We start from the raw sequence: 14,845 nt of genomic DNA, 5'->3' as shown, positions 1-14,845 counted from the left end.
AATTTATATATTTATGATATAGATGTAATATATATATATATATATATTAAAATGGATAGCAAAAATAAAAATAAAAGTATTAGGTGGGACTAAACAGATAGTTTCACATTTATTTAATTTGAATTGGTAGGAACCAATTTATTTTGATGGCAAAAAAAAGTATTATTATTTTTAAAAGTTATGAATTTAAATATTAATGATGATTGAATGTTTATTATTAAATAATTGATTCTATTTCGTAATCTTGAAGGGGCTGAAATCTGAACCAATTTATGGTGGGCTAACCTCATCGTGTTAACACCATCCCAAGACGGTAAACGATCATCTTTATGTAGTTATAGTGAGTGCATAGTGATGGCTCTCCATTTTCGGAGGAAATCATGTAGAAAGTTTTCATTCTTCCAACTTTTCCCAGGAAGGGTATGCTCAATGAAATATGATTTTTCTCTCGGAAAGTTTTACACAATGAAATAGAAATTGCAAGGAAAAAGAAGCTTTTTTTTCATCAAAAATCTGATTTTTTTTTTACTAGCAAATAAAATTACACATATTACGAAACCTTTGCGGATGTGGCAAGTTTAAAGTTGTCCAAGTGAAACAACAACCTTCATGGTACTCAATTAATTCACGATCAAACTGTGAAACTTGCCGGTATTCCGCAGCAAAAGAAAACAAAATCCAGAAACAGAGATGTTTAGTGTTCAACTGAGGTTTTTGGACGCTACAATCTTCCAATTCTCTTCTTTGATGGCACTCGCTTATTTTCTTTGCAGATTTAACACCAACAAAATCAATTCAATCGATTAGTTTCCTTAAACAAGAAGTTTGATTCTTTGCAGTTTCGCCGTCGGCCTCAATTGGCTTCTATATCTTCACATGTTTCTTAATCGTCCTCTTCTTCATTGCGCCAAGCGACTGCATCGGATGCTCATAGGTAATAAAAACGAGTCCTTTTCATTTCAATTATGCTGTTTGATTTTGGTGGTTCCATAATCCATTTCCTTTTTGAGAGTAGATTTTATTTTAAGGCACTGAAGTCTCTAATTGTTCTATTAATGATAACTCTTTTTCATCTAGGGGATTATTGAGGGTCTGAAAGCTTACAGGAAACAAAATGGATCTATTATACTTTTTGGTCCCGAGGAAAATGCATCGCGTTTGCAGATAGGTGCAGAGCGAATGTGCATGCCTGCACCGACTATTGAACAGTTTCTGGAAGCTGTAACAACTACTGTATTGGCGAATGAACGCTGGGTCAGTGTTGTTTGCATTTTATCACTCACCTCACGTGTTATATGTCGTGCTGCAGGTACCTCCTTCGGATAAAGGCTCTTTACACATTCGACCTCTACGTTTTGGGAATGGACCTGTTCTTAGTGTCACACCGGCACCTGAATTCACCTTTTTGATCTATGTTACACCAGTTGGGAGTTATTTTGAGGTATGCAGGATATCAAATTCAAGAAGCTTATTAGGATGAAAGGTCTTGTCTACCTCCAAGACAGAGCAGTTCCTTGTCATTTTCATGTGTAATCTGTTTAGAACTTGTAAAAGTATTTGCTCCCCATTTGAGCTTTTGTTTTCTCAAAACTTTAAGCGTCTTATTTTCCTTTTAAACAGACATAGCAGGTACCGCAATTCCTGCCATTGACATTATACGATTATTGTGATGACAGGGTGGTTTGAAACCAATTAATCTGGTGGTTGAAAATGTAATACACAGTGCAACCCCTGGAAGAGTTGGAGGCATAAAAGCTATAGGGAACTATGCTGGGGTAATCGAGTTCAGACGCTACATTTCTTGGTCAATTAGAAAGCAACTGTTTTTTTATATTTCCAGTTCAAAGTTATGCACCATGGCTTTATGTGCATTTTTCTAACAATGCAACCTATAATATGCATTTAGTTAGAAGTTGAAGAGGATATAGTGATTCTTCCCTTTTATCTAGTATTATAGCACTAAAACCATAGGAAATGTGCTATTTTTTTGCCGTACATTCTATCCCAAAAATGTTAATTCTTTGTTATTGGTCAATAGGCTTTAAATGCAAGAGTTCTTAAAATCTTTTACATTTCAAGTTACTGAAATTCTCTGTTAAGGTAAATATTTTTAAGGTCGGAATCTTAATGTACAATATACAAACTAATATGGTTGTCAGAAGTTCCGATCTATGGTATTTCGCTGTGGTTCATATGCATTTGGGTTTTAAATTTTCTCTGGGGAAGTATTGCTTGCATGCAAAGTTTGTTGAAACATAGTTCCAGGTTACTGCACTTTCCTACATCCTTGGCGTATGATAAATGAGCCCATTGATAAAATATTTTGTTTCTAGTCTATACCTTTCTGTGGTAATTTAATCTTTTTCATATATTTACATTGAAACTATAATTTCTTTTCCAAAGATTATGAAGGCACAGGCTGAAGCTAAAACTAGTGGTTTCTCTGATTTTCTGTATCTCGACTCTGTTCACAATAGATATGTTGAAGAGGTCTCTACCGCTAATGTTTTTGTTGTAAAGGTATGACAGTGTTTTGGCTTAATGGATGTTTGATAGCCAATTTCTTAGGCATATCGTACATTTAGACCATGAATTTATGGATATTTTATGACTAAAGAAGTATCGACATTAAAGATAAACGCTATTAGTTGAATGTGAGAGGCTTGAGATGTTTCAAGTGTGGAAGCGGCATTGATTCATCTGGCTAGAAATTCGGAATCATGCATCCATCTCCTAATGGTCAGACAAAAATTTGCCAATATATGATGCTGAAGTATCGGACAATTCAATAATTCCCCTAATACATGTATGTGTATATATTGTACTTTTTTATTTTGTATTGCAGGATAATACAATTTCCACTCCTGCTCTAGGAGGAACAATTCTTACCGGGATTACAAGAAAAAGTATTATTGAGATTGCTCAAAGCCAGGGATTCAAGGTATGCAGTTTGAAGTGGCAGTGTCTCTAATCTAGTGTTTACTGCATGTTTAATATCCTTTCTATGTGTATGGTAAGAATGTCCGGTATTTTTTAATTTCTCAGTTCTATTCTCTTTCAAAAGTGTCTTTTGAATTTAAAAGAAATCGATAATGTGCTCATTATGTCATATCATATCATATATAGATAGATAGCTTGGGCATTATCTGCATCACTCACATTGTATAAATTTGATCTAGGTCCTTTTTAATTATAAATACTTAAAAACAGGTTGAGGAGCGGCTTGTGTCAGTTGCGGAATTGATTGATGCTGATGAAGTCTTTTGTAGCGGGAATGCCGTTTGTGTAATGCCTGTTGGCAACATTAGTTTCATGGAAAGAAGGTGTATGTTCTTGAACTTTAATATCAAGCTGAAAGTTTTTAGAGAGAACCTCAAGGAGTGTTATGATTTTGCATTGTTTATTCGCTGCTTGATCGGGTTATTGCAGGGAGGAGTATGAAAGAGTGGATTTGTGGTGTCTTAGCAGCTCTACTCTGCACTAAAATATACAATTGGGTCTTACAGAAGATAAAATGAGTTGGACTAGGGTGTTAAACTAGTTAAAACATATGACCCAGTTCTCTTCTTGAGTATGTAACATTTACATTGTGGACCAAACTAGTGAAGCCTATTCTGCCCATAAATCTAAAAGTAAAATTTATACATCTGCCATGTTTATGCTTTTGTAATAAAGGGTTGATGTGCAAATGTAAAAGAGGTTATGTTTCAGTTTGTGTAATGCATCATCAAATGTATAAAATTAAAGAGAATAGAGCATGGAGGGTTTGATGAGTGAAATGAGGACCAAGATTGTCAAAAGAAAAAGATTGACAGTTCAAAGCTTGGAAATGTTGTAAGAAATTAAAGACAAGGTTAATGGTGACCTTCGTCCCATGTTTGGAAAAAATTAAGCCTTTTTTTTTTTTACGGAGGGTCTGCTGTGATGCGCCTAAAATAAGGTTAATAAACGGTGTGATCAATAAAAAAAGGTTACAGGTTAAAAGCGTTACCTAAAATGATATACGTTGGAATCGGAAAAATTATCGATCTGAGTAACATAACATGTTGCACTTAGAATGTACTTAGAATGTTATACGGGATAAGCAAATGAGTTATAAATTGTAAATGTTATGAATACTATTAACATTTTAGGTGTTACCTAAAATATCACTAGAGTTTAAGCTGACGGAGTCTTGTATTTTTATACAATAAGAAAATAAATTAAAAGCTAAAAATGTTATAAATATATACAAGAAATATGATTGCGTCATGGTTCACTAAGAAATAAATTGTGATCTGTACTGTTAATATTTTTATTAATAAAATAAGTTGAACTAAAAAATGTCATGGTTCACTGAAAAATAATGTTGCAATATGAAATCTTAATATTTTTAATAATAAAATGGATTGCGACTAAATGTTATCAAAGTTTAAGCTGATTGAATTTTGGATTTTCTCACGGTAAGAAAATAAGTTAATAGCTGAAAATGTTATGAATATATATATATATATAAGAAATACGGTTGTGTCTAATAATATTATGGTTCACAACCTATTTCTTAGTGAACCATGATATTCTTGAGGCAACCCATTTTATTAATAAAAAATTAGCATTCCAGATCTCAACCTATTTCTGAGTGAACCATGACATTCTTGGGTGTAACCTATTTTATTAATAAAAATATTAACACTAGATCGCAACATATTTCTTAGTGAACCATGACATTTTTTTGTGCAACTGTATTTCTTATATATGTTCATAAGATTTTCAGCTTCTAACTTATTTACTTATCGTGGAAAAATCCAAGGCTCCATTAACTTTAACTCTGAAAACATTTAGGTGCAACATAAAATGTCAATAGTATTCATAACATTTATAATTTATAGCTCATTTTCTTACCCTGTATAACATTTTAGGTGCAACCTGATATGTTACTACTTTGATAACTTTTGTGATTTCTCCTTATAATATTTTGTGTTCCACTTTTAACTTGTACGATAGGCTTTTTGATTACATCATTTTAAGTTATTTTAAAATAATTACAACCCAATATATTACCTATAGGTTAACATTTCTGATACCACTAAACCTATTTTGTTAAATTCCTTTTCAAATTCTGAATCATTGTTTTTTAACCTTTTATTACTTTGGTGTTCCTTAGAATCCCCTTTTTTACTTGCGACTTACTCGGTGATTAAAGCCATTTTTTCTCGGTTTAGAGTTATGCATTTTCTAACATCTGGTTGATTTTTTTACGGGAAATTAACATATATCCATGTGTTTCTCCCTTTACTAAATCCATGTGTAAACATGAATAAATTTATCTAAGAATTAAAGAAATTATTGTTGTTCATATATATATATATATTGCATTATAATCTTAGATTGCATTTTGTTCTCTTTTAGGGATGGGGACGGGCCTGAACCTAATGGTACCAACTTGATCCTATTGGGTCAAAATTAAAAAAAAATCGAGTTTGATTATCAGTTCGAGTTTGATCGGGTTCAAATATAGAGTGAAAAATATCTAGTCCAAAAAATAACGTATTACCTTATATATTTATGAATAATTGTAATATTATTTATCTTTATATTTTTTAATTAGATCTCTATTTTATCGAACAAAATTAAAATTTATATATATATATATATATATATATATATATATGTGTGTGTGTGTGTGTGTGTATCGGATTAGGATAGTCAAGTGTAGATTTTATCTAAAAAGACGAGTTTGATTTTGGGTCGAGTAAAATCACCCTAAATTCAGATCAAATCAGATTTTAGATAAAAAGTTATATTTTATCGAATTAGATTAATTAGAAACCTGACTGATACCCATCTTTACGATGAATATATTTGTTTGTATATAGCTTTGATAGTTATGTACAATATTAAATTTAATTTTTTTCATTAAATATTTTTGTGTAATTAATTATTTAGTCTTTTAAGGTGTTTATTTTTCTATTTTTTTTGGAATTAAGTGTATAAATTCTATTTTTCTTTTGTATAAGTTCTTTTTCTTTGTATACTTATGTATCTAACATTTTTTAATTATACATTATGATTAGTTCATATTTATAAAATTAATGTCGTCATGTGTTATATATTTTAAAAATAGGTATTGAAATTTTTTTCAAAAAATAAAAGTTTATTATTTAATTACATAAAAAATAAAAATTTAATATTCAAATTACACCATAAAAATTAAATACCTAAATCACTAAGAATATTAAATATTTGATTGTAAAAAGTAAATATTACATTAAATATAAATGTCATAATTCGGTAAAAAAGTTATGGGTAAATTACACAGATCATCACTGAACTTTACTCTCTCTCCTAATTAACTCATCGTACTTTCAATTTTTTTCAAATTGCTCACTGAACTTTATACATTGCACAAATTTGGTCACTCTACCGTTAACTGAGTAACAGCTGAATGATGTGGATTTTTTAATATTAAAAGGACCAAATAAGATTGGCCACATCAGATTTGGGTCAATATAAACAAACATTTGGGATTAAAATCCCTAACCCTAATGTGAAAATAAAAGAGGTTGAGGAAGGAGATGGAATCAATGTCTGAGTCTAACTCATTTCTGTTCTGCAGGTGTGGGATTCCGACGGCTTTGAAGACGGTGTGGTCGGATGACAACCCTGGAAGACGATTTCTCGGTTGTAGTAACTATAGAAATAAGTGGCGCAACTCTTGCAATTATTTTCAATGGTTTAATCCACCAATGTCTTAACGTGCGAAGATGGTTATGGTTGGTCTTCTCAGAAAAATTAGAGCACTTGAAAAGAAATGAGAGAATTCTTTGGATTTTTGCAGTGATATGTTCAATTTTACTTACTTGCATTTTATGTCGATGATTTTTGGATATTGAATTGGGTATTAAAGGTTGTTGATGATTTATGAAGTAGAAATGCAAGGTTGAATATGGTTTTTGGGTGACCATTTGAAGGTGTAGGTGATAATGAGATAATTTTGTAGATTTTGAAATGTGAAAGATAATTTTGTGAAGGATATTTGTAACTATTATGAAATATGATGAATATTTAGTATTATGAAATGTTAAGTTGTTAAGGTATGTATGGTATTATGAATATTAATTGATGCATTGTTAAGTTGTTAAGTATGTATTTTGATTGGTTTTAAAGAATAGCATTTATAAGAATGAATCAAAAAATGAATTCACATAGAACAGTTATTGAACAAAATAATTATGCTTACATTGAATAGTTTTGAAATGTTCATACATATTCAAGAACAAAAAATGGGAGAAGCTACTAAGCACATTCATATTGCAGCTTCTGCCATTTGAACTTACAACTTTGTGAGGTAATATTTGACAAAATACATCTCCTAAAACAAAATATAGCCAACCATTGGTTAATAGACAAAATATAATTTTGGCCTCTTTGACAAAATATACCAACCATGGTGGTTAAAAAATGCACAAAGTTGATAACAAAATATTTGGACTTCATCTTCATTTACACCTTGGCCTCTTTGAAGCAGGATCTCGAGGTTGAAGTTGAGGTTGTGTGGTAAAGCTATGTTGAGAGGGCATCATCCACCTGACTGTCATTGGTGAGCCTTGTGTACTTTGGCTCCCTAAATGACTCATAACCTACAAGTGGAAAAAAACTGGAAGTGGTTAAATCAATACAAGTACATGGATATGCATAAATTAAGATTACTAATTTTCTAACTGTATAGGCTGAGCCTTGTGTGTGTTGGTTTTCTTGTGTGTGTCTATGCTGGATCCCTTGATGGTTCTGGTTGGGACCTTCAATATTGGACCATATTGATCTCCTAATCTACAAAGTGAAAAAAATCATTACATAATATTGTACTCAAACATAATCCTTCCATATGAAACAAAACAAATAATTTTCTAACACTTACAGGAAGTTTAAGTCTGGCAATTTGTGTTTGTGGTTGAAGTTACGTGGTAGAGTTCTGATGTGAATTCATCATCCACCTGACTATGTTGCTTGAGCTTTGTCTATTCTGACTTTCTTTTGGATGTTGGGTTGGACCTGCTAGATTGGTTGATCTTGGTCTCATAAGCTACAAAATAAAATATAATATTTATTTAAATGTGTATTTTAAAACATTTATTAAATGTATATAATTGTATGATATGTTAACTTACATGATTTTGGTCTCCTCTGTTTGGTGGTGCAATAGGTGTGTTGCCACCAATTTGTTCCCTACAAGACCTCTTATTATGTCCTCTATGACCACAATTTGTACATGTCATTATAACCCTTTTTCCAGTCATTCTTCCAATTGATTGTAATGGTTCACCAGGCTCCTTTCTTTTGTTCTTTTGGGGTCTTCTATGAGGCCTTCTAAGTATAGGGGGTAAGATTGGTTCATTTGTATTGCATTGATCCAATTGCTTTGGACCTCTAACTGGTTTGACCATGTTAGCATATATCCTCAGTTGGGTTTCTTTGAAGTAGTAACTGCTAACATAAGACTCAGGCCTCTATTGATTCCTCAGGATAACAGATGCTACATGTATACAAGGAATACATGCATTTACATCAAGCATAAGTAACTTCTAAGTCCACAACTGCATAATTTTGGAACTGTATAATTTTACCTGTGAGATCCCACTTTCTACAACTGCATGATTGTGATTCTAAGTTGACAACATGTTGATCTTCATGTACGGCACAAACCTCCCACTTATATCCACCTGCATGCTTAGGAAAATACCTGATAATATGTATACCAAGACAATATAAATCATAAATTAATACATAGTAAACCAATATAATGGACTGCATAAATCAATAAAACAGTAAACATTGAAGATAATACACCAATATCAAAATCAGTAAACAATAAAATCATCTACAATAAAACAATAAACAATAAACATATAATCATATGCATACTAATTATTAACATATAATCATATGCATTCTAATTATTAACATATAATCAATAAAACAGTAAACCAATATCAAAATCAGTAAACAATAAAATCATTTCCAATAAAACAGTAAAACAGTAAAATGAATCAATAAACTAATAAAACAGTTAAACAGTAAACATATAATGTTGCACCTCTTCTAAATAATAAGCATTTATAAATCATGGACTGCATTATAACAACAAAACAGTCAAACATATATAAATTACCTCATGGACTGCATTATAACAGTGTTGACTTTCTTCTGAATTTTGGGACAAAGTGCACCAATAATCTTCTCAGCAGCAATTCTTTGCATGATCTTTGATCTAATCATCTCCATCATGGCGAGAATTGGTTTGTCCCTTACTTCTAAAATCATCTTAACAAATATAAACACAATTAATAGAGATTATCTTACAATTGTTAAAATAGAAAAAATAGTTACAAAAATTATATTACCTTGTTAAAGCTCACACAAGTTATTAAAGAGCATGTCAAACTTGCACATTTTTAAGAAATGAGACTTTGATCATTGTACATGTTCCTTGTAACATCCGCAATACCGGGTTAGTGACCAAATTGTAAAGTTTCAGAATTTGGTGACTAAAGTATAAGAATGAAATAGTTCAATGATTATTGAATATATATGATGAATGTTATTTAGTAATTATTAAAAGAAGTTAAAGGTTAAATGGTCATTTTACCAGAAAGATTTTTTATCTTTCTTTTAAAGGTGATATAAACGTGGGAAATGAGAAACATCCAGAGTTCTCTTCTCCTTTCTTCTTCTTCATACGTGGGAGAGCCAAGCTAAAGGTGAGTTTTCTTGTGGATCAAATTCTTGATGAATTTAAGGTTGCTTATTGATCCTTAGATAATAACTAAGCTTAAGGAAAGCTTAGATTATCTTAAAACCATAAGATGAGGAGTATATGAAGAATTAAAGAAAGGAAGTAGAAAAGTGAAATCTTGAAGTAGAGTTCATTTCTTAAATTGGAAGTTAAATTTGACTTGTCAATGGTTAAATTAAGAGATTTGGAGTGATAGAATTGGATTTAGAACATATAGAAAATTTGGTATGATTCTTGAATCTCATAAGTAATATAGGATTTTGAGGTTAAAGATGATTTACATGGATATAAGTTGGTTCAAGTAATGGTAGTTGAGTTTAATGTCATAATAGGGGCTTAAAATAGAAGAATTAAGGGAAGAGTTGATGATTTACGTGCTAAAATGTCAGTTCTGGGCAATGTGCATCGATGCACATTCATTGTGCACCGATGCATCGATGATAAATACCAGAAATTGTTTAAGGTGCATCGATGCACATGCAGTGCATCGATGCATTAATTTAAAAAGAAAACATCGAATAGGATTTATGCATCGATGCATAAGGAGTGCATCGATGCATCCCCATTAAATACAAACATCGAATAGGATTTATGCATCGATGCATGGTGTAGTGCATCGATGCATACCTTCATTAAAAGATAAAAATGACTCTTCTTTTAGCCCAAGAAATGATAGTTAGAATATATTAATTAGTATACTGATTAGTATCAATGAATTATTATGTAGATACAGAGCCTAAACAAGTTCCAGAACTTATCAAGTAAGATCGATCAAGGAAAGATAACAGATCGATATTGACTAGTGAGGCCAGGTGAGTGCGTACTATTAGAATATACGTATTGTATATGGAAATTTGACTTGCGACAAGTCTGTTTCCAATATGTTGAATATATGATTGTATGATTATGTTTGATATTACATGAATATGTTTAGTTGTATTACATGTTAGGTGGTATGAATTTATATGATATGTGTTATATGGCAATGATTTATGTATTATAGGAATTAGATGAGTTATATGAACCTGAGATATAAATTATAGGAGCATGAACTATGTAAAATAGCAATGATTTATATGATAACAAGAGAAAGGATATAAATTACATGAGTTAGATATATATATATATATATATACATATATATAGGAATTGTATAACCAACTTATGAGATTAGATGAAAAGTAGGATAAGTTAAATAACATTGATTTATAGGACAATATAAGAATAATATATAAATGATGAGACATTGACAGAAGTGATTATATGAACATGTAAATAAGTTATATGGAGAGGATATATGAGCTGAAATGAACATATAATACATGAGTCATATGGTAAAGATTTATGAATCTATAGGAAAATGTTATGGGAACTATGTGATGATAAGTTATGAGAAAATATTTATATAGGTAACAAGCTATGTGAAATTGAATTAAGTAATATATGAAACTAGAATATAATTAATGTGAAATAAGTGATTAGGTAAAACTGTGAGAAGTTATAGGGCATTGTTATTCGAAGTATATAAAAGTATGTATATGGATACCTGTATAAGTTTATAGGTTATACTATGTGCTATGTGATATACTTGATGTATGAGAATCATATGAGAATAAGAGATGACAATGAGTTACATGCCAGATGAACACAAGAGAAGTGTTATAAGCTACGTGACAGATGATTATGAAATCATATGAAAAGTGAAATGTACATGTGAATATGTGAAGTGATATGAATATAATGCCCATGTTATATGATACGAGAGCTATAGGTATAGTTGGCATGCCAAGAGTCGAGGGTTTTACCTATGTCTTTCGAGACATATGGACAGTATACCTATGTTCTAAGGAACATATGGACAGTATACCTATGTTCTAAGGAACATATGGACAGTTTACCTAGGTTCTTCGGGACCTATGGACAGTTACCGAGGATCTTTATGACCTCTGGATAGTTACCGAGGATCTTTATGACCTCTGGATAGGTCCTTCGGGACATTGATCGAGCTGTGGTGACAGCATATGTGTGCACAACCTCAATATACTCACATACCTCAAGTTCTCACTAGTGTACATGGGCTAATAAAGAGATTAAACAAACATACTGAATGTGATATGTATACGATGGGTTTATAGATGGTTATCAAAGGTAAATGGTTTGAAATATGTTACATGAACCATATGATGTTATGTATGTTTCTTAATGATAATGATAGAGATTATAATAATGATGGTATATGTTTATGTATGCTTTATGTTATATGAAATATTATATGTTTTATATGCCTCACTAAGTCAACGACTTAGCGTGTGATTGTTTCACACGTAGGTTACAGAAGTGAGAAGAGTAAGGAGCAACGTGGAGCAAGACAGGTCAGTTCTTCTTACCAAAAGTCAGATCAGAAGAAAGATAAATAATATGTATTTGAATACATAAAGTTTTAGTTGGCATGTATTCAAGATAATATATTGTATAAGCTCTGAATAGTTCGATAAAGGTTTTGAATAAGTTATATGTAATAATAAATTTTAAATTACTCACTATTTAATACAAGTAAAGGTTTTTGAAAAGTCCATGTGGCACTTCGGACTAGGATCCGGGTCGGATACGGGTTGGGGGTGTTACATTCCTTATTTTTCATCCAATCAAATGCATCTTCTGACATTGATCACATTTCATTTATTGCATCAATGAACTGTTTTTTGTTTGTAGCCTTTGCAGCCGTCCATAACACATCTTTTAATGCATTTCCTTGGTTGCACCTCTTGGACTTGAAGTTGGAATAGAAATGCCTAACACAAGTTCTGTGCTCTACATTGGGAAACAATTCTACAATTGCCTCTACTAAACCCTATAAGCACTAATTAATTTAAAATTAATAAATGACATACATAAATTTCAATTAAAATAAAATTTAATTAGTTACATTCTGCTTGTCTGACATGAATGTATATTGATGTGAGTTTGTAAGCTCCAGGTCTACTTCAATGATTTGTAAAAACCAAGACCAATAGGAAAGGTTCTTACTCTCAACTGCAACATAAGCTAAGGGATAGATGCAATCATTTGCATCAACCCCAACTATTGTCAATAGATAACCTTGATGATGGCCCTTAAGAAAACAACCATCAAGGCTAACGATTGGTCTATCCTAATTTCAAGCCATCATCGCAAGCTTGAAGACAAATGTACATCCTTACAAACATCTTATTATCTAGATGACATATGGTTGTTGTCCCAGGGTTTGTTCATCTCAATTCAGCAAGGTAATCATATATCATTGCATATTGGTCATCTTGATTTTCATGGATCATCTTCAAAGGTTCTTGTTTTTCTCTACTGCATTTTGATATTGGTACATCAAGGATGTGATCATTTCTCACATCCTATCTTAGGGAGCTAATGGAGTAGTTTGGGTCAACCCTAAATTTCTCAATGTATTCCCTAGCCAACCATTAATAGGTACAATTCTTATTCTTCATTTCTCTAATACATGTATGTTCTCCAACATATGTCTTAATCTGCCATGTTTTGTCCATTCTATCTTTGGGATTCACTCTTGATGCCCAAATCATCCATGGACAGTCAGACTAACATTCAACCTGAAGTCTTCTAGAATCATTTACCTTAAGCCTGACATTGTACCTATTTTTCACTCCATATTGTATCAATGCTGCTTTAATGAATTTTTTGTTAGAAAATAACATGTCTTTCCTAAACTGGGGATTTTCTAAGTCAATCCCAGTATTAAACTTAGGGCACATTCTCTTATGACCCTCTGTTTCAGAGTCACTTGCACTATGCAATGAATCTGAACCCTTACCATCATCTTCACTATTTATTCCCCACCTTCATTGCCTACAGTAAATCCAGGTATATCCCTATCAACTCCCACATGCACATCACAAATTTCATCATCACCATCACCTATGTCATTCCCACTATCCTCAAATAGACTTTCAGAAGTTTCACTCTCATAAGCTATATATTCTGAATTTTCATCCTCAGTCTCGAAAAAATATTCTCTAAAAGTTTCATCATCAACCGAGTCATTTTCACCATTAGTTTCAATTTCAAGATTTTATGAAATAGCAACAGTAGTTTCACTTTCAATTTTTGTATGACTCTCATGTCTATGTTCAATAGCTTCTTCAATGTAAACATGTACATACTTATTCCTGGGGGATATTACCTAACATACTCACCACATCAACATCAGTTTTCAATGGTTTTAGAGTTAATGCACCCCCGATTGTTGCCAATAAATTTCATGTGGATTAACATATCCTAATTGCTTAATCATATCACATATAACAAGCATAGACATAGATTCAATCTCACACATATCAAAGAAGTCAATCTTTTTACCAGTATATTCCACCATGAGGTGATTAACATTAACAACAAATCCACCATGGTGGACCACTATAGTGCAGTACTCTGAAGATGTTGTTGTGACATACATAAAAAATACATTAATTTAAAGATGTTGTGAATTAAATTAATAAATAAATTATGAATTAAAGTTAACTAACACAAATAATGTTCACTAACAATATAAAAACATAGATCATGTGGTCCTCACTAACAATTTTAACAATATAATAATTAAATAACATATATACATGTTTGCAAACTTTTAACCCATGTGGTCCTCACTATCATTAATATCCAACCAACAAAAAAGTGCCTTCTTTGATATCCAACCATGGTGGGGATAAGAAAAAAGGTATTAAACTATTGTCAAAACAATGTGGGGATCAGAAAAAGTGCCTATGTCATCCTCACTATCATTAATATCCAACCAACACATACTACCCAACAAACATATGGTAGACCACAACATATATCCAAAACAAACATAACATAACCACGGCAAAGCAATACAGAGTAAAAAAACGTATAAAAACCACAACAAAGCATAATCAAAATGAAATTCAACCCTAAACTATACAATCAAACATAAATTCCATATATTAACAGAAAATTTTAAAACCCCTAAAAGAAATACTAAAAAACCCTAAAATTTTTGTTTTAAAATTAAACCCTAATTGTTTTTGTGTTTCACAATCA

The 14,845-nt window shown here is 31.5% G+C and overlaps 1 protein-coding gene across 1 annotated transcript; it reads left to right on the top strand.

The window, feature by feature from the left end:
- The first annotated feature begins 354 nt into the window (after positions 1-354).
- LOC120130130 (branched-chain-amino-acid aminotransferase 5, chloroplastic-like) lies at positions 355-3,441 on the top strand. The gene is made up of 8 exons (XM_039147452.1): positions 355-420; positions 1,078-1,254; positions 1,310-1,441; positions 1,677-1,775; positions 2,404-2,520; positions 2,846-2,941; positions 3,211-3,325; positions 3,437-3,441. The coding sequence occupies exons 1-8, from the start codon at positions 355-357 to the stop codon at positions 3,439-3,441; spliced, it is 807 nt and encodes a 268-aa protein (XP_039003383.1).
- The last annotated feature ends 11,404 nt before the right edge of the window (positions 3,442-14,845 follow it).

This window comes from Hibiscus syriacus, unplaced genomic scaffold, assembly GCF_006381635.1.
Source record: "Hibiscus syriacus cultivar Baekdansim isolate YM2019G1 unplaced genomic scaffold, ASM638163v2 tig00110514_pilon, whole genome shotgun sequence".
NCBI lineage: Eukaryota > Viridiplantae > Streptophyta > Magnoliopsida > Malvales > Malvaceae > Hibiscus > Hibiscus syriacus.
This window is presented reverse-complemented; position numbering and strand designations above follow the sequence as displayed.

Excerpts from the sequence above, each read along its gene's own strand:
- LOC120130130 (XM_039147452.1), top strand. The coding sequence starts at position 355 with ATGGCTCTCCATTTTCGGAGGAAATCATGTAGAAAGTTTTCATTCTTC. Across the intron at positions 421-1,077 it reads TCCAACTTTTCCCAGGAAGG|GGGATTATTGAGGGTCTGAA; the intron begins GTATGCTCAATG and ends TTTTTCATCTAG. Across the intron at positions 1,776-2,403 it reads CTATAGGGAACTATGCTGGG|ATTATGAAGGCACAGGCTGA; the intron begins GTAATCGAGTTC and ends TCTTTTCCAAAG.